Here is a 26,313-nt window from a genome sequence, read left to right on the forward strand (position 1 = left end):
TATATTACTTATATTAAAAAATTTATTCTCGTGCACATGGTTATATAAAGAGAGAGAGAGACACACACACAACTGAAACATATATATTGGGTCAGATCATAACAGTTGATAACATATGATTTAACTTAAACAATTGAAATTAACCAATATAAACAGTAGAGAACATGTTTTTCATTGCACAGTTAAGATTAACATTTGCCATTGTTGTCGGTTATTCAAGGATCAAGATCCCCTCCATCTTTTCTATAACTAAAGTTTTAGAAATATAAATATAATTATGTGACATTTGATGCATGAAATTATTTCATATACACTTCGAAACTCGGTTGTTCACGTACTTGTAAATTATAATTATATCCATTTTGCATTGTAAAAAAGATCTTGTAGTTCCCTCTTTTATACCAAAAAAAAAAAAAAAAAGATCTTGTAGTTTACATATAGTTAAGGGTGACATTTAACATTCACAACTAAATGAATTTGTGTATCATACAAAAAGTTGTTTTACCTGCAATAGCATTCATGATTTAAATAATTTTTTGGTCCCTTATCTTTATTTCAGAGTTTATATTGATTCCTTATTTAAAAAAAGATGAAGATATGTAATTTAATATATTGATTCCTTATTTAAAAAAAGATGAAGATATATAATTTAATTTGTTTAATTTATACTACATTAGTTTTTTCCATACAACAAAGACTAACAATGTTAACGGCGGTAAGTGAACATCTCTTTCGCTTTATCAATTTTCCTATAAATCAAAATTTTGTTTCATCGGAATTTCTTTAATAAATTCTTCACATCAAACTGCAACCAACCATTTTCCCCATCTAAGCTAACATGTTAAATTTACAATGTTCCTCATCAGCTTCCTTTCTAAAATCGTTTAACAATGATGTAAAATTAAATTACTCTAATTAATACTTGACAAGAACACGTAAAATTATTTTTCTCTCTTCTTCACTTATACATTTTTCTTAATACATGTGAATGAACAAATGACTCACCAGGGAGTATTAGTTTTATTTTTTGAACAAAATTAAATTTTAATAAAAAAATAGGGTTATATATGTTTTTGGTTCCTATAAATATGTCAACTTTTCGTTTTAGTCCCTCTAAAAATTTTCTTCAACTTTTAGTCCCTAAAAAATTTTCCATCTTCACTTTTGGTCCTTTTAAAGTAAACTCATATGTAGAATTCATATTTTTGAATAAAAATTTCCTGAAAAATTCATAATATTATAAGAATCTCTAAATTTTTTTTTTTTTAACAAAACGTGAATTTAATATGAATTTCTATACTTTTTATAGTTAAAAATTCATATTTAATTTGTGCTTTGTTAAAAAAAATTCTATTTTTTTTAGAATATTTTACGCACAATTTCGTTAAAAAATACAAAAATTAAATTAAAAACAGGAACCAAAAATATTGATTGAAAATTTAATAAAGAGTAAAAGTTGAATAAAATTTTTAAAGGAATTAAAACGAAAAGTTTGTATATTATATATATTTAACCAAAAAAATATTAATTTTGGTGTACTTCCCACAAATTGTTCACCTTCCTTCCTCAACCACATAAAGGTTGGTTACAAGGACAATTTCAACATCAAATTGAAGAGAACTGGCGAGTTCAATCACGAATTCTCGCGATGGGGGGCAAAAACAAGAAAAGGAAGAGAGAAGACCACCGACCCACCATTCACCCCAACAACAAGTATTCGGAGAATCCACCCGACTTTGCCCATTTGGCTTCTTTGTACCCATCCTTCCAACCTTTTGTGCAATACTCGCATAATGGGTATCCCACAATCGATTGGACCGACTTCAACGCCACACGTGAACTCACTCGTGTCTTGCTCAGTCATGATCATTCTCTCAACTGGTGGATTCCTGATGGCCAACTCTGCCCAACTGTACCCAATAGGTCTAATTACATTCATTGGCTACAGGATCTTCTCTTATTAAGCATCATTCCAAATACGATTTCAAGTGGAGGTAAGGTCAGAGGATTTGATATAGGAACCGGAGCTAATTGCATTTATCCACTTCTTGGTGCATCTCTTTTGGGATGGAGTTTTGTAGGATCAGGTATGTATGTTGTTTTCTTGGTTGCTGTGGAAATAAAATAAAACAAAAAATTAGATTTTTTTTTTTTTTTTGAAATTTGCGTAATTGGATGCAGATGTAACTGATGTTGCAATTGAATGGGCGGAGAGTAATGTTAATAGTAATCCGCATATTTCTGATTTGATTGAAATTAGGAGGGTTCAAACCAATGCAACTACTTCCTGTGTGGAAGGTTTGCATGACGAAGAGTCAGTCCTTACTGACAAGATAGATTTGTGTGACACGGAGGTAGAGCCTTTGCCGATATTACGTGAGAATAAGAATTATCATGGACCTCCCATACTTGTTGGTGTAGTCAAGGATGATGAGAAGTTTGATTTTTGTATGTGTAATCCGCCATTTTTCGAAAGCTTGGAGGAAGGTGGACTTAATCCCAAAACTTCTTGCGGTGGCACTTCTGAAGAGATGGTTTGCCCTGGCGGCGAGAAAGCCTTCATTACACGTATTATTGAAGATAGTACTCAACTGAAGCAACATTTTAGGTATTACTTTTTTAATATGGATAGACTTCCTGTTTCATATGTTTAAGTGTTGATATTTACTTGTAATAAATTTGTGCTCATATATTTCGATGTGTTCATAGGTGGTTCACTTCAATGATAGGTAGAAAATCAAATCTCAAGTACCTTACATCAAAACTTTGGGAAGTTGGAGTCACTGTAGTAAAGACAACTGAATTTGTCCAGGGCAGGACATCCCGATGGGGGCTTGCTTGGTCTTTCTTGCCTCTTGTACAGAAGAAGTCATCAATTTATTTGCCAAATAAGAATGCCATGTCCTTCATGCTTGAGGTTTAGTATCTATTTTACAGTATCTAGCAACTGTATTGTTTATGCCGACACATGATTCAGTTCTTAAAATTTTCTCTTATCCTACATCATTGAATATGTCGTACTTAGATATCGGCCCTTGATAGAATTGTTGAGAACATAATCTATATTTTTTTCTATACCAAGGCTTAAGGTGATATCAGGAATCATGATGACTTAGAACCTTTAATTTTGAATGATGCTAGCAACACACTCTTTCCAAAACTCTATCATTGATGCCATTAGACAAATTTACTTTGCAGGGTCTTCAACGCCAACATAGTGCCATTAATGTGTTGGAAGGGGTCAAGTCTTACTTTTCTTTACATGGCTTATCCTGCACAATGAACACCTCCTCTTTCACTGTGGATGTAAGACTAGTTTATTAGATTCTGATGTAAGTTCCTTGTAATGGCTGCTAAGCATAATTGCAATTTTATAGGTTATGGCAACAAAAGATGACTGTGATTCAATCTTAAATGAACTACCCATTATCAATGAATCGATTGATTATCAACCTACAGAGAAGACATCTAATGGACCAAGTTGTGATAGATCAGGCCTCCGTATATCGGTATGCTTGCACTCTTTGCCAGCTTGAATAATAATTTTGATTTGCAGATTCACGTTGACCTTTACTGTTTTCATTCCATCCTACAGGTTTTTCAGCAAATCCCTGGGACACTGTTGGTGAAAGGTTCAGTACAGGATAGGAATAGCCCGTTATCAGGTTTTTTTCTCCAAACTGCTTATCCTAATTGTCTTTTTCATAATTTTAGTAGCATTTTAGTTTCCATCTAGAAATAGCTTTGGTGGAATATGTTATCTCTCTGTGTTTCCAGAGATGTCCTTCTTGGCTAAGTGAAATCATTAATATTTCAAACATGGGTTTTGTATGCATGAATAAGTTGTTGGTCTGACTGTTTGCTAACCACTTCACTGAATTTTTTGTTTTGTGGTCATGCTTATTTTGACTCCCCATTCTTTTGTCATCCTTGTAGACTGGTCCCTGTGATTGATAAGTTGATAATTGCAATGTTTGAATTCAAAATAAAGAATCCCTCCTCTAGAATGAGTGAATTAACTATTTTGTTGTGGGCTGTTTTCTGTGCAGGAGCATTCTCAGCGATTTTCCAAAAACTAGAAGAAACCTTACGGAATAATTTTTTTACCAGATGAGTGTAGGGTTTTTGACTATTTGATTTATTATTTGGAAAGGTGACTGGATCTGTTACGAGATGCTGAGAAGTTCACGAGTGTTCATTTCTGGGGTCAATATTTATAGAAAGCAAGTCAGAGTAATACGTTGGTGTAAAAAAGGAAATAGAGGGCATCAATGATTTCTGGAGACATTGTTTGTCCTTGAGAAGTTTTGTATAGTACGAAACCTTATAATAACAGTTTCAGTTTGAGAATTGTACTTAACAGGACTTGTTGAATTTTAAAATGTCAAACTAATCTTCCTTTTCTACTTAACATGTTTAGTACTTGCTACGACTGTGGCCTAGTTTTGTGTTAAGAGAAAACAAAAGAATAACCTCGTGTCCACAGATCATATACAGAAGGAAAACACTATCAGCCATTAAATCTTGCAGTGCATTTGATTTAGTATGTAACCTCTACACTCAAATATTGTTCGCATCACAATAAAATAACATCCAAGATATCGGCCACCACTGCACTCACTGGTTTTCATCACCCGCCAAACATCAGCGGTGGTGACTGCATTATACAGTAACTTTCTGTCGTGAGAAAACACCTTCTCAACCTCTAAAAACTATTATTAGTTTTTAAGTACTTGTTGCTTATATTATACATATGAACTTTTTCCTAACCAATTTGCAATTGTATATTGAATCATTAAGAAGGTAAAGCTCTAACTTTTTCAATGGCTTTTGTTTAGTAATTATAAAATTTTAGTAACTACTATGTAAGACAGTCTATAAGATACAACATGATTTGACTTTTGTAGTTATTGGTCGTGTGTAGTGAATTAAATTATTGTCAAAATCAATATAGAATGCGCATGTATATCTGTGGTTGAACAGAACAGGAGCCTGTGAAGCTGGACCACCCGGTAGCACTCCTCAAAACAGGTACGAGATGATGCTACTAAGTGCTGGGAGCATGTTTTTTGTGTATATTAATACTTGATTAAGACAATATATCGCACCAATTATCAAGCTTAGTTAAAATAACATGGCTCGTGAACAACAAGGTTGTTTAATGACACATCTGTTTTATTGTTTATAATTCAATTCATACATACACTGTCTTCATCACTGTCTCACTCGAAAGAACAGTCATTAGAAAGAACCCACAAAACATCTACTCACAACCCAATTTATTTTAATCAATCCCCCATCCATTGCCCGTGACACACAAGAATAAGAAATACCACGTGAACGATATGGTTTTGGTAATACAACAATAATTCGTAAACCAATTTTCTCATTAATCAATATATGGTTTTGTTCCAATTAACTATATGAGTTAACTAAAATAGTTTTGACCTTACACGTATAGATTATAATCATGATTTGTTAATACAAACACAAATGACAGTCAAAATTAGTTCTAATAGTAAAGCAGAGTTTTAAATTACAGCATATACATTGTGATTTATACCAATAAAAAAAAATACATGATACATTGTGAGAGATTTCCAAAATATGGTTGGAAGTTTGCAATCGACATATATAATGATTAATGACATATAATTGACCAACGTTTGGCTTGGCAGGTTGGCTCTTTGTGGAAAGGTGTGGTGGCAAGTTTTATTTATTTATTTTTAATTTTTTTATTACATAGAAGGCCAAAACCCGTAAAAGAAAACAGATTACAAAAGTAGAAAATTCTCTAATATCAGCATCAAACAAAAAAAAGAAATGTTCAAAAGAGATTGTTGTAACATTCAATTTACTTAAACCAATAGAGTTATGTTGAACATAAGACCGAGTGTTAGGGTGTGTATGTGTATACACAAGCTTTAACAATATTTTTGCAATCATCGTTATCTTATTCCTCTAGTAGTTTTTTTTAAGAAGTCAAATTAGTCTATTAAAATTGGTATCGAAGAGAATCAACTTAAAAATTTGAGATGAACACACTTCAATATCCTAAGTCAATACCATAAAACCAACTTAAGTCAGTTTATTCTTGTCGTAGTTAATTTGACATTCCTCACTCAAGTTCTAATTCACTTGCATGCATTAAATGCATAATTGGGGTACATATATTTGGGAAATGATAGATACAGTGACAAAATTTATAAAGAAAATTTCAAGATAGTGTATTTGCTAACACCTTTCCTTAATTACACACCATTACCTCCCTTGATTTCCGACAAATAACAAATTTAATTAATTTGAAACATTTTCTTGATAAATTCTCGATAAAAACTCTCTAGATAAATAGCAATGCTCTATATATTCAATGGATCATATGAAAATGTGGTGAGAGGTGAATATGTATGTTGTTTGACAAAATGGTAGTATGATTTTATCCATCCCGCCTTGATAACAAACATATATGCACCCATAAATCGTTCAGTCTCCCTCCCCCTATGAATCATGGTGGCATTGGATGGTCCCACTTATGAGACAATGAACCAGTAACTTAGCTCGTGATGTTGTTGAATGACACTTGTCTAAGATGAGAACCGCACAGTGGTATCTTAGTGTCAGAGCACAAAGAATTTCGTCGCATCCTAGAATCAAAGTTTAATTCTTATTACCAATTTTTCTTCTGTTAATAATAATAACTTACCTTACGATCTGTGTTTGTTTGATTCAGCTAGAATCCTCTCTTTCACCACAACCCGTGAGAGTGAGTGATATATGCTACTACACACGTGACATGTTAAGACAAACATGCACGCATGCATGCTCAATAGTTCCACTAATTTTTCTATCTTATAAAACCATAACCCTCTTCACACTCAAACCCCAACTCATTCTATTTGCACCACATTTTGCAATTACACACGTCGACTACTACATTACAAACTTAGCAACAAAAAAAAAAAAAAGAAAGAAACACTCATCATCAGGTGAATTCATATATATAAAGTTTTATATTATGCTTTTTCAATTAATATGATCTTCATTATTTGGTATTGAGTGGTAGTGGTAATTAATGTGATATATAGATAATGTATAGATAGAGAGCTAGGGTCACTCACTCATTCATCATCATTACTATTTTTTTTTTTTTTATAGAAAATATACTTTGGCATTTATTCAAAAATATTCTACCCGTGAATGATTCAATTTTTGTTGTCTCCCACCTAATATATGTTGCCTATACAATTCCTTGGCCACAACAAGCTAAACAACAACAAAGAGTCACGAGATTGATATCAATACCATATTCACCAATTTTGGACTTGCTATTTTTAATTCATGAATTTCCCATACATATATACGTGTTCACTTTTTAGTGGAAATATTAAGTTCATATATATCAAAACAGCACGTACAAGCAAGTATTTATCATAACGATATGAATGTATTATAGGATAATTCAATTATGTGTATGTTGCTTTAAAATTTTGTAGAGTCCTGTCCTAAGGATAAGGTGATATGATAGTTTGATACTTTGATTAACTAATTTTGCAAGCAAAATAAAGTTTCTAGTTCATAAAATGGAAAGATAAGTTTTGATTAGCTCAAATTAGAATGGTGGTTGATTGTGATTTACCATAAAAGTTTACATGTATTAATTGATCCATCATGATGCTAATTAGCTGTTACTTAATCACTAAATCTGATACTGTACGTATTGTCCTTAATTATTTCAACCTATAGAAATATATGCTACACATGCAGTATAATATACCATTGGTTTTGTTTTTCTGAAGCTGCATGTGTCTGTTGGCTTCTTACTTACCAGGGGAAACCACAGAGAAACATGTTACATGCTTAAATCTTAATGAACAAAATTAAAGGCACCAGTTTTATGAGTGGTTTATTACTTTTTCTTATTTTCTCCAACAATATATTCATATGCTAGCCTGTTTATTAAATTGACCAACTAATTATTAGAGTATATATAAGCTAAAAGTTTTCACTGTTTTCTTAAGGTTCAAATAATTTTTTGTACACAAAGGAATGCATGTGTATTCTCATAGTTTTATTCGTTTAAACAAAAGCAATTTAAAAATAAAGAGAAAATTAAAAGAAGTATAGTTTGTACTTTATTTGCTCCATTTTTTATAAACTTTAGGCCTCATATGATGTGATTTGGAATTTTCTGAAAACGTAATATTCACCGATATAGGAATATATAGGAGAGAAAATAATAGTAAGTGTATTGTATTTTTGAAGTATAAGAAGAGAACCAACCAAAGTACGAGGGACCACAAATAAAAAAAGTGAACATTGTAATAGCTACAAAGAAAAATATTGAACTTGAGGACCAAAATAAACCCTACTAAACCTCCAAAAGTGCTTTCAAAAGCCTCCACTCGTATCCTTGACACCTCACATCCTAATATACTTTTAACCAACACAAACTTGACACGTGGCAACCATTTATGAACAATCATATAGTAAGTTTTTTGAGTATAAATAAGAGATGATCCTTGCTAGACCAATCATCAATGTGCTATGTTTTAACAATAGACCTTAGCCATTCTTCTTTCTTCAATTTCAATCTCTTCCAATTATCTTTAACACAAATATTTCTGAAACAGGAATTTTTGTCTCTATATATTGAAACAATAATTTAGCAACATTTTGTTGTAGCACAATATTGGCACATACAAATTTTGAACTTCCCATATGGATCTCATTCATGGACTATTTATTCTTTGGATTACCTTTATAATATTTAATTTGAGAAATGTGGATGGAAGGAACCACTTTCACACCAAGCAAAAGAAAGTATCTTCCCTTGTTCCTTCTAAGTCTTCAAATGATCCAGAAAATCCTTCCAACTCTTCTCCTAGTGTTCCTTCTGACCCTTATCCAAATGATCCTCGGGATTCGTCTTCGGACTGTATTTTCGATGTTACATCATTTGGAGCAATTGGAGATGGTTCAGCTGATGACACACCTGCATTCAAGAAAGCATGGAAAGCAGCTTGTGCTGTAGAGTCAGGAGTTCTTCTGGTTCCAGAAAATTACACTTTTATGATCACTTCAATTATTTTTTCAGGTCCATGCAAACCAGGATTAGTATTTCAAGTAAGTAAGATAACTTTTTCAATTTCTAATTTCACCATATATATCATTTATTTTGTTACAAACAAATTATTATTTCTTAAATGCATAAATATCAACTTAATAAAATATGATTGGACGTATGTGTAAAACTGGTTTAACGTTAGTGCGAAATATTCTTACTATTATAATAATATGAAATTATTAACAAAATTGAAATGTAATCAGGTGGATGGTATGCTAATGGCACCAGATGGACCTGATTCATGGCCAGAGGCAGATAGCAGAAATCAATGGCTTGTGTTCTATAAACTTGACCAAATGAGTTTTAATGGTACAGGAACCATTGAAGGAAATGGAGATCAATGGTGGGATCTTCCCTGCAAACCTCACAGGGTAAACTTTTTTGAACATTATTCAAGCATATCTCACCATGTAAATATTTATTTATAGAGATATTTTAAAAACTAATTTAAGAAAGCGACATTATAGTGTAATTTGTTTTACACGGTGAATGTGTACAAATTAATTTCTATTACTATTGTTGTATATATGCATCTAATGTTGATTGATACACACCACTAACCAAAAATAAAACTTGGCATTTTCAGGGTCCAGATGGAAAAACTTTGTCAGGACCATGTGGAAGTCCAGCTGTGAGTAAAACCATTCAGCTCAGTCATTAAATAACATTCTATATGTAATTAATATAGGGTGAAATAAATTTTTTTATCGTAAAAATATAGAAATTTTTGATTATATAGTCGATAAAAATAAAAACGAGATGTTTTCTTCCTATCAAAATTTTCCATTTTGTTTTTGGTCCCTAATGACCGATTTATGTTTATGCTAATGTCAACATAATTATGATCATTTTTATGTTTCAGATGTATTCAATGTATCTCCACCCCCTGAGTCCATGTTATATTAAAGAAATGTCAAAATTATATCAATTAGGGACAAAAAATGAAACAAAAATTTTCGAGGGACAAAAATATCCTATTTTTATTTTTAAGGACTAAAATTAAAATTCGTTTTATTTTTAGGGGAAGAAAAACTTATTTAATTCAATAATATATATTACTAGCTAGTGTCTTAAAGTTGTTTTTAATTTTCATATCTATAGATGATACGGTTCTTCATGAGCTCCAATTTGTATGTGAATGGACTAAAAATTCAAAACAGTCCTCAGTTCCACATGATATTTAATGGCTGCCAAGGAGTAATGATCAATATGTTATCCATTTCTGCACCAAAACTTAGCCCCAACACTGATGGAATCCATGTTGAAAACTCACAAGATGTTGGGATATACAACTCCTTAATAAGCAATGGTAATTAATGGCTATAATCCAATATTTACTTACCCTGTTTGATACTTTGTTTCTATGTTAATTTTATTAATTTTACCATTTTTATGTAAGCAAGCAGCTTAATATAATAACATGATTTGAACAGGTGATGATTGCATTTCAATTGGACCCGGGACTTCAAATGTGGAAATAGCTGGTGTAACTTGTGGTCCTAGCCACGGGATTAGGTACATTACATAATCTATTCTTATTTTGTTGATTAATAAAAATTAGTGTCACTACCAAGTGAAACAACATGGTTTGCTATAATACCAGATCCTAATTTTTCTATTCAAAATATTAAACTATTGACAAAATTTTGATAGTCAATTTTATTTTTTCTAGTAGTACATGCACATATCAGCATGAGTCACTAAACTTAATGTTTTGTTAATTTTGTACAGCATAGGAAGTCTTGGTGTGCACAATTCCCAAGCATGTGTCTCAAACTTAACCGTCCGTGACACAGTCATAAGAGAATCAGACAATGGACTAAGAATAAAGACATGGCAAGGTGGAATGGGATCTGTGTCAAATTTAAAATTTGAGAACATACAAATGGAGAATGTAGGAAACTGCATCCTTATAGACCAATACTATTGTTTGACAAAGGAATGTCTAAATCAAACATCAGCAGTACATGTTAATGATGTGTCCTACAAAAACATTAAGGGTACATATGATGTTAGAACTGCTCCTATTCATTTTGCTTGTAGTGACACTGTTGCTTGTACAAACATAACACTCTCTGAGGTTGAGCTTTTGCCATTTGAAGGTGAATTGTTGGATGACCCTTTTTGTTGGAATGCTTATGGAGATCAAGAGACTTTGACTATACCTCCAATTAATTGTTTAAGGGAAGGTGACCCTGAGACTGTGGGTGATCTTTCTACATATCAATGTAGTAATTAGTTAATGATGTATTAGTCCAAATTTGGTTGATTAGGTAGAAGATATATATTATATATTACATTAGGTATAGAGTTGTGAGAACAATTATATGTTTTGATTGTTATGGTTTTTTTTATGTGTGCATCTTAGGATTCGTCCCTATTTGGGTGTATTTTCCCATAGTGAGCGATGAGTTGCTGAATTGGTTCATTTTTTTGGACCTACATTGTGAAAGCATGATTTAACATTTATACTTATTATTATGTGGCTAAAATAGTATACGCTTTTTGTTCCCTTTAAATCTAAATATCTTGTTTTTTTTTGACAAACTAAAATGATATATTATAAACAACAATGGGTCACCCCGCACAAGGCGTGCAAAGGGAGAGCCACCCAAGAGTATTTACACAAACAAGGTGCTAACAAACAAGGGCACCAAACAAAACAGACAAATGATAATTACAAGTGGGCACCCATACAATGAATTGGATGTTTCCACCACTCATGATAACTAAATTGAAACGTCGCCTGTTTTGCTTTAAGCCATAAGAAAGAATTAAGTTTCACCTTCTCAAGCATACCAGAAGAGGAAAACACCGCATTTTGGAATACACAGTTATTCCTCTCCTTCCATAACAACCAAACAAAAGCAAACCAAATTACTCTAAGGAAAAGATAAGTAACTTTAGGCAACCCCGCCATATTAGTAAACTGATGATAGTGCTGACGAAGGTTACTAGGCAACACCGAAGATATACATAGCCAATCACAAACTTGATACCAAAGAGATCTAAAAAAAGTGCACTCCAAGAATAGATGATTTGTTGTTTCCTGAAGTCCGCAACCAAAAACACAAACCGCATTTTCTGGTTGGATTACACGCCTATGCACCAAATTGTCTTTAGTAGGTAACCGGTTCCGAAATAGACGCCACGCAAACATAGACACCTTGGTGGGAATCTGTTTGTGCCACACATCGACAGCTGGACTAGACACCGGAACACCTGTGGTAGTAATAAAATTGTATGCGCCCCTGACAGTATAACCCCTAGTAGTGTCCAGTAACCAGCTCCATGTATCATTTGTTTCTACCTGCAAAACAATGTTGTGAAGTAACAGCGAGCACTCCCTCACACTCTCCTCCTCCCATGCCAACAAACGACGGCGCCACACCCACGCCGCACCATCTTCCCCCCACCCTAACCTCCACATCTCTCCCACCTTACACTCCTTATCCACCGCTAAATCGAAAAGACGGGGAAATCTGACCCGCAAAGGCATTTCCCCCACCCACGTGTCATACCAAAACATAGAATCTCTACCATCACCAATTACCCGACGAGTGTTATTATCAAACCACCTCCCAACTCCCTCACCGACACCCTCCCTCACTCTAGATATCATCCGCCACCAAGTCGAACTATTCCTCCCTCCCTCTTACAACCACCCCCTACCTCACCATACCGAGCTTTGAGAACTCTATACCATAACCCCTCCTTATCAGTCAACATCCTCCAACACCATTTCCCTAATAATGCTAAATTAAAAGCACCTATCCGCCTAACCCCCAACCCCCCAACATCCTTTGGAGTACAAATAGACTCCCATTTGATCCATGCAATTTTCCTATTTTCCTCACATCCCCCCCAAATTTTTTTTTTGAAAATAGATTCAATAGAAGAAATTATACCTGCATGGGCTTTGAAAAAGGAAAGAAAGTAAACCAGAAGAGAGGAGAGCACAGACTGCAAGAGAACCAGACGACCACCGAAAGAAAGGAAGTTGTTGTTCCACTGCGATAAGCGAGATACAATGCGATCGACAACAGGTTTCCAAAAAGAGAGTTTCGTCAGATTACCACCGATAGGCAAGCCCAAGTAAACGAACGGAACACTTCCCCTACGACAATTCATAACCAAAGCAGCCTCCGCCAACCAAGAATCAGGGATATTAATACCAGTCAACATGCTTTTATTAAAATTTACCTTCAATCCCGATACTTCTTCAAACAACAACAACACCGCCCTCATAGTACGGACATTCAACCAACTTTTGTTACCAATAATAATAGTGTCGTCCGCGAACTGGAGATGAGTTAAATTAACCTCATTACCACTACCCATAGCGTAACCAGGAAAGAGCTGCGCCCCCACCACCTTATTCATAATGACATTAAACCCTTCAGCGGCCAAAAGAAATAAAAAAGGAGACAGAGGATCTCCTTGACGAAGGCCCCGTTCAATAGGAAACTCATCTGTCGGGCACCCGTTAACTAACACCGACGCCGTTGCTGAACCCACACACTCTAAAATCCATTTACGCCACATTGTTGGAAAGTTTATATTAACCATTACTGCATTAAGGTACCGAAGATCAACTGAATCATAAGCCTTCTCAAAGTCGACTTTAAACAAAAGCAGCTCTTTATTCAACCTCTTCGCTTCATCTACCGCTTCATTGGCAATTAAAATCCCATCTAGAATTTGCTTGCCTTTGACGAACGCTGATTGAGATTCAGATACCACACTTCCCACAACTAGCCGGAGTCTGTTAGCAAGAACTTTGGCTAAGACTTTATATAAGCACCCGACCAAAGAAATAGGCCTGAAATCATTAAGTCGTTGAGGACTGTTAACTTTCGGAATCAGGGCAATGAAAGTAGAATTTAAACCTTTAGACAATTTGCCGTTGCGATGAAATTCCATCATGAACCGCAGAAAGTCGGCTTGTAAAAGATCCCAAAATTCCTTAATGAAACCAAAACTGATACCATTAGGACCTGGACTTTTGTTACTATCGCAATCCCAAACCGCCTGTTTTATTTCTTCCAGAGTAAAAGGTTTTGTAAGATTACCCGCCTCGCCAAAAGTCAGTTTACGAAAAGGAAGATCAGCCACACCTGGCCGATTAGCACCAACCACCTTATAATGAGTAGAAAAATGCTTGAAAACAGCCTCACGAATATTATTCACCCCTTCCACACTAACACCGTCAACAGACACCATGTGAATAGCATTATTGCGTCTTCTCCCGGACATGTACCCATGGAAAAATTTGAAATTCGCGTCCCCCTCTTTTAACCAAGTCATGCGAGACTTTTGCCACTGAATACTATGCTGGGTCTTCGCCATTAAATGCAACTGAGCAGTTAAATCATGGAGCTCTCTAACCTCAACATCCTGAAGATCTGACAACTCTCCTTTAGAATCAAAAGCAGCAATTTGATTTTTAATTTCTGAAATTTTTCCATCCAGATTCTGAGTGTGAAGATTATGCCAATCCTTCAAACAAGCTTTCATCATTTTAAATTTTTGTTGCAGCACATACCCGCCCCATCCCTGAACATTAAAAGACCTCCACTTGTCACAAACAAAGTCACCATACCCATTAAAATCAGACCAGCATTTAAGCATCCGAAGAGGCCGAGGCCCCCAATTAGCATCGTCCACAAGTAACGTTACCGGCACATGATCAGAAAGGCCCCTCTGAGACGCAACTTGTATGCAATTTGGCCACTTTTGGCACCATTTATCTGATAACAAGAAGCGGTCCAGCCTACTCATGGAAATTCCATCACCCTTGTACCAAGTAAATAACCGACCACAGAGAGGCAAGTCGACAAGAAAACTATCAGTAATAAATTGGTTAAAAAAATCCGCTTCCATTTGCCTAAATACAGCGGCCCTGCCTTTTCTCTCATCCGGGCACCGAACAGAATTAAAGTCTCCACAGACACATAAACACACATTCGAATTGTTGCTGACAATAGAATGCAAACGATTCCACAATAATTTTTTTGCCTCCAAATCACATGGCGCGTACACATTACAAATAACAAAATCTTCCGCCGTAACAATATCCGTCCCCTTAATAACAAGAACATGCCCAAAACTCATAGAAAACCAAACATTAATCCTCGTCGAATTCCACACCGTAACCAATCCACCTGAAGCACCAACCGATGGTTGAAAAGAATAACCACACGGAGAGTCTCCCCAAACTGACTTAATCACAGTATCTATCAACACTGACATTTTAGTCTCTTGAATACACACCACCATCGGTTTCTTCTCACCAACAAGACGCCTAACCTCCACCCTTTTCTCTCCACCTCCTAAACCCCTCACATTGTAACTAATGACCTTCATTAAAACCACCATCCACCCCTACCCACTCCCTCACCTCCAACCGGCTCACTCCTCTACAACACCCTCGGACCCCCCTCCTTTCAAACACCCAATATCACAACCTCCGGCCGCCCTCCACTCTCTCCTTCCCTCCTTGGATAAAAGTTGAAAACTATTTGTAGTGTCACAATGATAATGTAAACCCACTACCCTCCCCACTTCCCTAACATCCGCCGCCTTCTCCTCTTTATTCCCATGTAATACCATCCAGTTTTCCACATCTTTGTTAACAGATGAAGTAGAATTTTTTGAATTTTTAGAACAATCCGAAGACGTTACCTTCGCTGAAGCTGAAATATTTCTACCTTCGTCCTCTTGTCTATTAATTTTGTGCTTTTGTTTCTTCAAAATATGAATTATTTGCTTTCTCTCTTTAACAGACATCCTCGCAATTTTCTTCATAAAACCGATAGTTTGCTTACCTTGCCCTCCTTTCTTCTTGATCAAATAGGAATTAGCATCTTTTGATGAGTCCTTAACCTTGTGAACATTGGTAACATCATCACGTACAGAAGAAAAAACAAACCCTTCATTATTATTTGGCTTGTGATTCTTAATCTAATCAATGCTCCAAGGGCCATTGTGATTTAAAGCTTGCGGCCTACTATTGGTACTTGCATGATCATTCTCCCTCGAAGTGCTATTTTCCTCTTCAAGTGGCTGCGCCACTGGTTCCAACACCGATGATAGCTGAACTTGAAAAAATTCATTCCCATCCTTTCCAATGACATTCTTCGGTGACAAAGACTCGGATGATTTCCTTAGTTCCTGTTTTCTAACCTCATGTTGACTCCAATCATTATGTAAATAATTCACTAAGTCATCAAGTTCCCATTCACCTTGGACCTCTTCTAAACCATCGACATCATTATGTTGGGATAATGTTTCCGGCTTAGATTCGGTATCGACCTCCGTCATGAAAGCATCCTCCCCCAGATTACACCCCCATTCCTCCACCAATTTGATAACATATTTTCTTCCGTCAATAAAAAAATCAGCTGACTTATTAACAATCTCAATAATAGGTGTCGATACAAGAACACGCGCAAAATCCAACCGAGCCTTGTCCACAGTGCACTCATCAGCATGAATGAAACGTCCAACACCAGTTACACATAACCGAAAGAAAGCTTCATGCCAAGCATGTACAGGAATGCCATACAATCGTATCCACGCACCACGTTCATATCTAATGTCCTTTTCCGACCACTTGTGAATGTTTGAAAATAGCATCCCAAAGAAATGAAGTGCACCATTAAAAACTTGCCAAATATCCTCCCCATCTTGGCAATGGAGGAACACTCTATCACCCCCCAAAGGAGTGACAACTACTCCAACAAAGCCAGCATCCTCAATTCGTTGTTGAATATCCACCGCCGAGTCGCCAACTATAACAGACGCCACCATACCTTCATTGGCCCATTTCCTATCTTCTTCGCGAGTCGAAAAAGAAGGGATGAATGTTGTTGTTAACTGATCCTTTTGAAGCTGTTTGTCATCCACTGTATCAGCCATAACTGTCTGTTTCCCCGTCACCTTGAATTTCTTAACAGACCGTCCTCCCTCACTCACCACCATCCGCCTTGCCAACACATTCCCTCTCCCATCCTCCTTCACCTCCCCATTAAGTCTACCCTCCTTCACCTCCTCCCTTCGTGCCTTTTCCACAACCTTGTCAACACTCGCCTTATTGACTCCCTCACCCTTCTTCTCCAACACCGGTAACCCCAACCTGACATGTTTTTCACCCTCACCCATCTTATTCTCCCTCAACCGAACCGCACCAACATCCCTCCTCACCGCTGAATACTCATTGTTAACAACCATATCATTATGAGCAAACCTAGCTTCCTTTGCCCATACTCGACAGTCCCCAAGCCAGACATTATTCAAAGCTTGTAATAATTTTTCTAAGTTTTTCACATTTGCAAATCTAACAAAACCAAATTCTTGACCTCTCGCATTACGGTGCCTTGCAACATAAACATCAGTTAAAATACCACATACCTCAAATGATTGTTGCAACCGAAACAACGGTGTGTTGTCCGGGAAATTGGTGACATAGAATGACGTTTTGCATCCTAAGGCTGACACAACTGCACCATTTTCATGCCACTCTGCTGAAGCGATTCTTCCACCTCCATAATTGAATACCTTTCCGTTAACCCTACCCCCATCTGCCTGCCTAGCTCGATGATCAGCCTTCGAAGCCTGATTGTAAACCTGTTGTCTTGCTTGTCCTTGACCTATCGCAGCCTTACCGTGTCCGTCGTCTCCCCTTGACCTGTCTCTTCCTCTATGCTCCAGTTCCGTCGATTTCCTCTTCCTAGACCTCACCACAGACCAATTTCCCCTATCCCCCCCGATATCTGCCACCCTGGCTGGACCCCTTTCCCCCCCTGTGTGCCTCACCGCCGTCGCATTGCTCCGGCGCGGTTGCCCTTGAGAGAACCAAGGGTTTCCGTCTCTCAGTCTCTCGTAATCTCTCATGTTTTGATCCCCTAGTGAAGGGTCCTTGATACGCCCAATTGCCAAATTCAAAAGGTAGCGTAGAGTAATTTGATTTTTGTAACAAAAGTTGCAACAAACATAATTTAGCTAAGGTAATCCTAAATATCTTGTTGATAAAAAAAAAATCTAAATATCTTGTTGGTATCCCATTTTCATTTATCAGAAATACTTTGTGCAACCAACATGTTTGGATGAAGTAACTGTAAATTTTAAAAAATTTATACAATCTAAATGATTCAATTGAGCTACTTTTATTTGTAAATATTTTTGTTTGGATAGAGTAATGAAAAATTTCATTGTTGACATTTTTGGGCAGCTTTTTAGGCAAATATCAGTGTTGTTAATCGAATACTTATAATGCCTGAAGAGGTAGAGCAAACAATACATAAGTTAATTATTAAGTCTTCAAACGTACCGAGACAACTAGATGTGACAACTATTGTTGCGAACTAGTATAAAAAAAATTGTGTTATCGTCTCTCTTCTCTTAATTCATTTGGTTCCTCTCTTTCTTTGTCATTTTAGTACCTTCAGCATCTAATAAATTACACAAGGGCCTATAATTATTCAGGTTGAACAAACCCTAAAATTTCAAAATTCTCAAATACGTGAAGTTGATTTAGGCATATAGGTTCTAGTTTTGTTGTACATTGAATTTCTTCAACAATGAAATGATCATCACATGTTAAAAACGAATATGAAAATTTTAGAAGGATGAAAACATTCTATTTTTTAGGGACTAAAATCGAGATTTGTTATATTTGAAGGGTTAAAAAATTATTTTAACCCAAAATTGTATTCTCAGGACAAAACTCAATCACATGTGTAATCCGATCGATCCTAAAATTTTAAGTGTACAGAGGCAACTAAAATAACGGTGTAGCCATAATCATATTATTAGAATTTTTTAACAAAGAAATCAGGGGTACCAAATGAAGATAAAAGTATGCTCCATCTACGCTAATGGCGTGTCCCTCTGGAGCTTTTACGCTAATAGCGTAACCCACGCTAATAGCGTGTTTCTTCATGACCAGCTTCGCTCCAGGTGCGCTAATGGCGTAGCTCTCTGGAGCTTGTACGCTAATAGCTCAGTATACGATAATAGCGTATTCTTCAAGAGTGCACCAGGATCACGCCCCAGGTACACTAATGGCGTATCTCTCTGGGCTTTGGCATCTTTTGCTCACGCTATTAGCGTATCACACGCTAATAGCGTAGCTTGCTTGAACTTTGACGTTTCTTGTTCCTTGCTTGTATTTTCCTGCACAAAAAGGGTAGAATAAGGCTCAAAAGCATAAATGACATATTTGCATAATATTTGGAGTTTTTCATGGAGAATCTTGCAAAACAAGTCACTAAAATGCCTAAACTCCTATATGAAATATATCACTTTTAAACACTTATCAAACTCTCCCCAACTTGGCTTTTTGTTTGTCCTCAAACAAATCAATTGAAAAGGAAACTAACAAGGCTTTGGACAAGGTTTTCAACAAGGTGTCAAACAATTCAAAACAAAAATAAACAAATGGTGATTCAAATATGATCGCGTGGACAAGCATGAAGTCCTCCGCTACTCTAGATGCAAACTAAGAATGCGAAAAATGTCCTAAGCACAAACTATACATCATAAACTTCAAAACATAAACATAACTATCTATGAACCACACCTAACACACTTCTTTAAAAGTAAATGCAATATTATGATAACAATAAGTGAGGTAATGAACACACATCCAACAATCATGCTAACATCCTGATTAAGTTAGGTGTCCATCCAAATATCGTCTCAAAAAGCACAAAAGCATGGATCAAAAGGTCTTTCAAGGGTTATAACTTGGCCGGGCTACAAAAGAAATGTCATATGTGGGGCAATTGATCAGAAAGCCTATCAAAGAGGAACATTCTTTGTATCACAACTTGAAATCCAATATCTTCCCTACCAATAATTACAACCTTTGGTGATTAACAATCAAACCAATAACCTTGACAACTTATTCTATTTTTGATTTTTTTTCTTTCTTTTTCTTCTTTTTCTTTTCTTTTCTTTTCTTTTTCAAATGTACAACTTTTTCTTTGGTTCAATGTTGTCAGGTTATTTTAACAATTTCACCATAAATGTAACAGCCCGGTGGGCCCCTCGCAAGGCACTGCACCCACCGCACTGCACTGTTACTCACAAGCTTAATCACTAGCCCCCTCACCATACTAGTGTTTTTGCCTCCCGTGGGAATCGAACCTAGTACCTGGGGATAAGTACTACTTCAATGCATTCCCACTACCAATTGAGCTACTAGCTCAATTGGTAGTGGGAATGCATTGAAGTAGTACTTATCCCCAGGTACTAGGTTCGATTCCCACGGGAGGCAAAAACACTAGTATGGTGAGGGGGCTAGTGATTAAGCTTGTGAGTAACAGTGCAGTGCGGTGGGTGCAGTGCCTTGCGAGGGGCCCACCGGGCTGTTACAATAAACTTGACATATAATGCCTCCTTTACTCCCCAACTTGAATACAACAAAACTCTAATTGAATGTTCCCCTATCCTAAGGCAAGGGACAAAGTACAAAAAGGTTAAGGGTTCAACAAAGTAAAAATATCAAAGTCCTATAAGAATCAACCATGAACTGGATTTTTGAAAAATTTCAGGCAAATTCAATGAGCATCGTGCTTATGAATATTGACAGTTCATGTTTGAGGACTTGATTCATTTGGCTCAGATTGGGGTATCAGATACTCGCTCTTCTCACAGGTAGGCTTTATGTGGTCAAGTAGGTTACTCTCAATTCAAAAAGTGCCTTGATCCTTTCCATGCTTTCAAACAATTCAAAATAATTATCAGATTTAACATAACTAAGACAAGTTAGACGGTGATTATCGGTCTCCAGCATATATACAATAGATTGAAGCTACCTCACATTTATGTTAAGTACTAAGTGGTTCAAAAATATTTATGTTTATGACAAGAATTAAATGATATATATTTTGTGCAAAGTACAAGTTTCAAATTCTTATTAAAAACCTAGAATAACAGGAAACCAATACTTTGGCTTTACGATTTCTCACAATTAATATCATTATCACTCACCTGCTTTTGCTCAAACGTTGACTCCTCGGAGCACTTTAAACTTTGATGTTCATGAGCAATTTTCTTTTGAAAGACGCAAGCAAGATTTAAACCAAAAATTATTCATCCAAAGCATAAGTTATTAAACCAAAACATAAAGTAACAAAGTATCAAGTCGAGCACCAAAAACCACAGTGCTCGAAGAGTACAAAATAGTACAAAATACAACCAAATTAACAAAAGTTCCAACATGAAATAAAAATCATAGAGTTCGAAAGCGAAAATGAAAAAAACATCACTAAAAACCCAAGATATCACTGATCATCCTCTCCAGCATCGTCCATGTCAAGATCCACATCCACATCTTCACCTCCGGCATCATCAGGTGTAGCCTCATCATCCACAGCATCTGCCACCCCCACATAAGGTCCTGACCTGCCCTCAGGCCAATGAACAAAGCTCTGGTACTGGTCAGGAGTCATAACCGGGTAATCAGCATTTCCCGGATACATGTGAGCATTATAGAGGTTCTGATGAATGCCCATGTTGCTCCTCCAAATTGCCTCATTCTGATCCATTAAGAAGTTGTTCAGGTCCCTCACATACTGGTTATGCATCTGCTGCTCCAGCATGAAAGTCTGCAAACCTGAAAAATCAAAAGAACCAGTACCCTCAGATGGGCCACCCTCATCATCAGAGAAATGGTATTGGGCTGCCCTCTGCTCTGTTTTCTCCCAGGTACGAATAGAAGTGTCAGTAATGGCCCCCTCAATATCTTATCAAAGGGTCCAGAAATGGCCACTCCATAGGCCTTAAGCAATCCCATGATAAGTCCCGGGTAGAACAATGCAACCTTCTTCGCACCTGTAGCAACCTTCAAAGCCACACCTTTCATCTCATTGGCAATGATGCGAGCAATATCAACCGGCACTCCTTTCATAATGCACCAAATGAGTGGTAGAACGGCCTTTGGGGCATCGGATGTATGGGCTCTGGGAAGAGCATTATGGACAAGAAATTGGAACACTAAGCGGGCCTTAGCAGTCATCTCCTTTGTGAGTGCATGCCTAATCTCTCCCTTGTCATTCTTCACAAAGTACCTACCCTTGTTCATGATATCCCGCTCAATTTGCTCATACTTCCAGTTTCCTTGAGCATTTCTCTTAGCATAAGTACATAAGGTGGGCACAGTGGGATCAGGTGATGGCTCAAGGTCTAAGGCATTGTCGAGGAAATCATAAATTGAATCCCTATCAAATGGGATTTGCTTCCCTCGGACATAGGAAGTCCAGGAGAAAACATCAGCAAGGGTGGTGGGCGAGGCATCAGGAACAGCATTACAATAGAACTCCTTGATTAGGTCGGTGTTAATTTCAGTTGCGGGAACAAGGAGTTTGGTCCACTTGCGACCAGTGAAAATGTGGAGCAAATCTAAGTGTTCACCATTTAGGTGAATGTCAAATGTTTTCTCATGCCAGGTTTTGTATTGTGCCATCTTTTTAAACCTGGCAGAGTGGGCAGGGGTGGGAAAACGGTTAGGGATCACAGGCGTGGCTGAGGTGGAGGCAGATTTTCCTCTTGGACGTTTGGTCCCGGTAGTTTTTACAGCGTTTTTAGGTGCCATCTGCAAAATAACCAGGAAAAACCAACATATTGCATAGAAAATATTAGCACAAACTAGAATTGGTCATTTAAAAACATCAAAAATTTTGAAAATCTGGGCAAGTATGAAGAACCACGCTAATAGCGCCTGCCACGCTAATAGCGAAATTTTATGGAAAAATTTTCGCTATTAGCATAAATTTCGCTATTAGCGTATTTCTTCGTACCTGCAATTTTCAAATTTTCAAAATTCTTGTTCCTGCAATTTCACAGCACATACCAGCAATTTTCAACCCTAGGTTTCATCCTATGTCTCTACAACACAATATAATCATGAAAAGGAATCAAAATCACAACATTTGCATACAAATCATTCAAACCCTTGTTTTATTGAAAAATTTACAAATGGGTCATAGATCCAAAACAGAATATTTGTTGCATGTGGGTTATGATTCTTGTTCCTTTTCAAACTATAATCAATGAAGAACAATCTCTAATCACAAATCAAAATTCTAACCCTAACCCTAACCATTGCTAATCATGTCAAAACATGTATTTTTCAATTCAAGAACAAGGAAAGGAAGGAGAATCAAACCTGTTAGTGCAGTGATTGGATGCAAGCAAGAATGAATGATGCAAAGATGAATGCTTGGAACCAATTGAACCAAAAGAAAAGGGGTTTGATTTTTAGGGTTAGTGTGTGAGTGAGAGAAGTTTTTGTGTGTGAGAGTGAAAAAGGGAAGAATGAAACCGTAAAAGGAATAAGAGGAGTGGGTTGTGGGAAGTTAAGGGGAGTTACTCCCCTTGGGCCCACAAAAATTTTTCCCTCACACCAAAACCACGCTATTAGCGTAGCTCTCTGAAGCTCCCACGCTAATAGCGAAAAATACGCTAATGGCGTGAGGCTTCAGGATCAGTTTTTCAAAGTTGTTTCATTTTTGCTTTCAATGCTTATGTACTACTACTATATGCAATAAACATAAAAATACTTACAAAACTGGGTGTGCCTCCCAATAAGAGCTTGTTTTACGTCATGAGCTCGACGCATTTTGAAGAAATCATGGTTCGATTAGTGAAATCGTCGACATACTCCGATCAATTTCACCACCGAAATAGGGCTTAAGCCTTTGCCCATTAACTGTCCAGTTGGCTTTTGTGACTGGATCCTCAAGTTCAACAGCTCCATATGGTTTGACCTCTTTAACCATGAAAGGTCCGGACCACTTAGACTTCAATTTGCCCGGAAACAGTCTTAGTCTTGAATTGAAAAGTAACACCATTTGCCCCGGCATGAATTGACTCAGAATGATCTTCTTATCATGATATTTCTTGGTCCTTTCTTTGTAGAGCTTTGAAGATTCATAAGCTTGATTTCTCAATTCTTCAAGCTCATGCATTTGAACTTTTCTTCTTTCACCGGCCTTCTCTTGATCAAAGTTTAGGAACTTCAATGCCCAAAATGCTTTATGTTCGAGCTCGACCGGTAAGTGACAAGATTTACCATAGACCATTTGGAAAGGAGTGAGGCCTATAAGAGACTTGTAAGCAGTCCTATATGCCCACAAAGCTTCATCAAGTTTAGCCGACCAATCCTTCCGAGATGTAGAGACCGTCTTCTCAAGTATTCGTTTGACCTCTCGGTTGGAAACTTTGGCTTGTCCATTTGTTTGCGGATGATACGGTGATGCTACCTTGTGCTTGACTCCATAATGATCTAAGGCTTTGGCAAGTTGTGCATTGCAAAAGTGTTACCCTCCATCACTAATAAGAACTCTTGGTGTACCAAACCGGGTGAAAATATTCTTCTTTAGGAACTTCACTACCGTCTTGCTATCGGCTTTAGGCGATGCTACGACTTCCACCCACTTTGAAACATAATCAACAGCGACCAAGATGTACTCATTGGAATATGAAGAAGGAAAGGGGCCAACAAAATCTATACCCCAACAATCGAACACTTCCACTTCAAGGATGAGTTGTAGAGGCATCTCATTTCTCTTTGACATTGATCCGGTTCTTTGGCACTCATCACAATGCTTGCAATGTGTATTGGCATCTTTGAATAGAGTTGGCCAATAGAACCCGGATTGAAGTACCTTTCTGGCGGTTCTTTCCCCGTTGAAGTGACCTCCATAGGGTGAATTGTGACATTGCCATAGGATCTTCTTTGCCTCTTCATCATCCACACACCTACGCAAGAGATTGTCCGCTCTAATTTTGAACAAGTAAGGCTCATCCCACACATAGTGGTTAGCATCATGGAGGAACTTCTTGCGTTGTTGCCATTCAAAATCTTCCAGAATGAACCCGGTTGCTTTGTAGTTCACCATATCGGCAAACCACGGTCTCACATTGATTGCAAGCAACCTTTCATCAGGAAATTCTTCACAAACTTCCGGTTCATTCTTGGTTACCTCATTGTTTGTCAACCTTGAAAGGTGATCAGCTACAAGATTCTCCGTGCCTTTCTTATCTTTAATCTCTAAGTCAAACTCTTGAAGCAACAACATCCATCGGATGAGCCTTGGCTTTGAGTCGGACTTAGTAAGGAGATACTTGATAGCTGCATGGTCAGTATAGACAACAATTTTGGAACTTACAAGGTAAGAACGAAATTTCTCCATTGCATAAACTATTGCAAGTAATTCTTTCTCAGTTGTGGCATAATTAATTTGTGCCTCATTTAAAACCTTACTTGCATAGTGAATAGCATGAAAAATTTTGTCCTTACGTTGACCCAAGACCGCACCAACAACATAATCACTTGCATCGCACATTAATTCAAAATTTAAGTTCCAATTAGGAGCAATGATTATTGGTGCAGTGGTCAATCTTTCTTTCAAAGTTTCAAATGCTAAAAGACATTCATTATCAAAAATAAAAGACTTATCTTTGTTGAGCAAGTTGCTCATAGGCTTTGCTATCTTTGAGAAGTCTTTGATGAATCTCCGGTAAAATCCGGCATGACCAAGAAAACTCCGAACACCTTTGACATTCACCGGTGGTGGAAGCTTTCCAATAACATCGACCTTTGCTTGGTCTACCTCGATACCCTTTGAAGAAATCTTATGACCAAGGACAATACCCTCGGTAACCATGAAATGACATTTCTTCCAATTGAGCACCAAGCTAGTTTCAATACACTGCTTCAGCACGATATCCAAGCTATTCAAACACATATCAAATGATGAACCAAAAACCGAGAAATCATCCATGAACACCTTCATGCATTTACCAATAAAGTTGGAGAAGATTGCTTGAACACACCGTTGAAAAGTTGCGGGTGCATTACACAAGCCAAATGGCATTCTTCGATAAGCAAAAATACCAAAGGGGCAAGTGAAAGCCGTCTTCTCGTGATCATCTGGGTTCACGGCGATTTGATTGTAACCGGAGTAACCATCTAGGAAGCAATAAAAGGATTGACCGGAGAGTCTTTCAAGCATTTGATCCATGAAGGGCAATGGGAAGTGATCCTTCCTTGTTGCTTGATTGAGTCTTCTATAATCGATACACATTCTCCATCCGGTGACGGTTCTAGTTGGGATCAACTCATCTTTATCATTAGTGATCACCGTCATTCCTCCTTTCTTGGGAACAACTTGAACCGG

At 36.9% G+C, this 26,313-nt stretch overlaps 2 protein-coding genes across 3 annotated transcripts; both read left to right on the forward strand.

Moving 5' to 3' along the window:
- The first annotated feature begins 1,604 nt into the window (after positions 1–1,604).
- Positions 1,605–4,411, forward strand: FIO1 (methyltransferase). Its single transcript, XM_085704600.1, has 7 exons — positions 1,605–2,087; positions 2,182–2,608; positions 2,710–2,917; positions 3,199–3,306; positions 3,378–3,509; positions 3,596–3,665; positions 4,050–4,411. The coding sequence occupies exons 1-7, from the start codon at positions 1,649–1,651 to the stop codon at positions 4,112–4,114; spliced, it is 1,449 nt and encodes a 482-aa protein (XP_085560726.1). The 5' UTR covers positions 1,605–1,648; the 3' UTR covers positions 4,115–4,411.
- Positions 4,412–6,882: 2,471 nt separating this feature from the next.
- LOC146932904 (polygalacturonase At1g48100-like) lies at positions 6,883–11,616 on the forward strand. Of its 2 annotated transcripts, XM_085704602.1 has the most exons (7): positions 6,883–6,986; positions 8,631–9,123; positions 9,328–9,495; positions 9,711–9,755; positions 10,226–10,433; positions 10,558–10,639; positions 10,856–11,616. In XM_085704602.1, the coding sequence occupies exons 2-7, from the start codon at positions 8,719–8,721 to the stop codon at positions 11,361–11,363; spliced, it is 1,416 nt and encodes a 471-aa protein (XP_085560728.1). In that variant the 5' UTR covers positions 6,883–6,986; positions 8,631–8,718; the 3' UTR covers positions 11,364–11,616. The 2 variants fall into 2 exon arrangements, with proteins under 2 accessions (XP_085560728.1, XP_085560727.1); XM_085704601.1 differs by lacking the exon at positions 6,883–6,986 and having other exon boundaries at positions 8,534–9,123.
- The last annotated feature ends 14,697 nt before the right edge of the window (positions 11,617–26,313 follow it).

The sequence above is a fragment of the Medicago sativa genome, chromosome 4 (assembly GCF_051527215.1).
Source record: "Medicago sativa cultivar Bolivia chromosome 4, Bolivia_mono, whole genome shotgun sequence".
Classification (NCBI taxonomy): domain Eukaryota; kingdom Viridiplantae; phylum Streptophyta; class Magnoliopsida; order Fabales; family Fabaceae; genus Medicago; species Medicago sativa.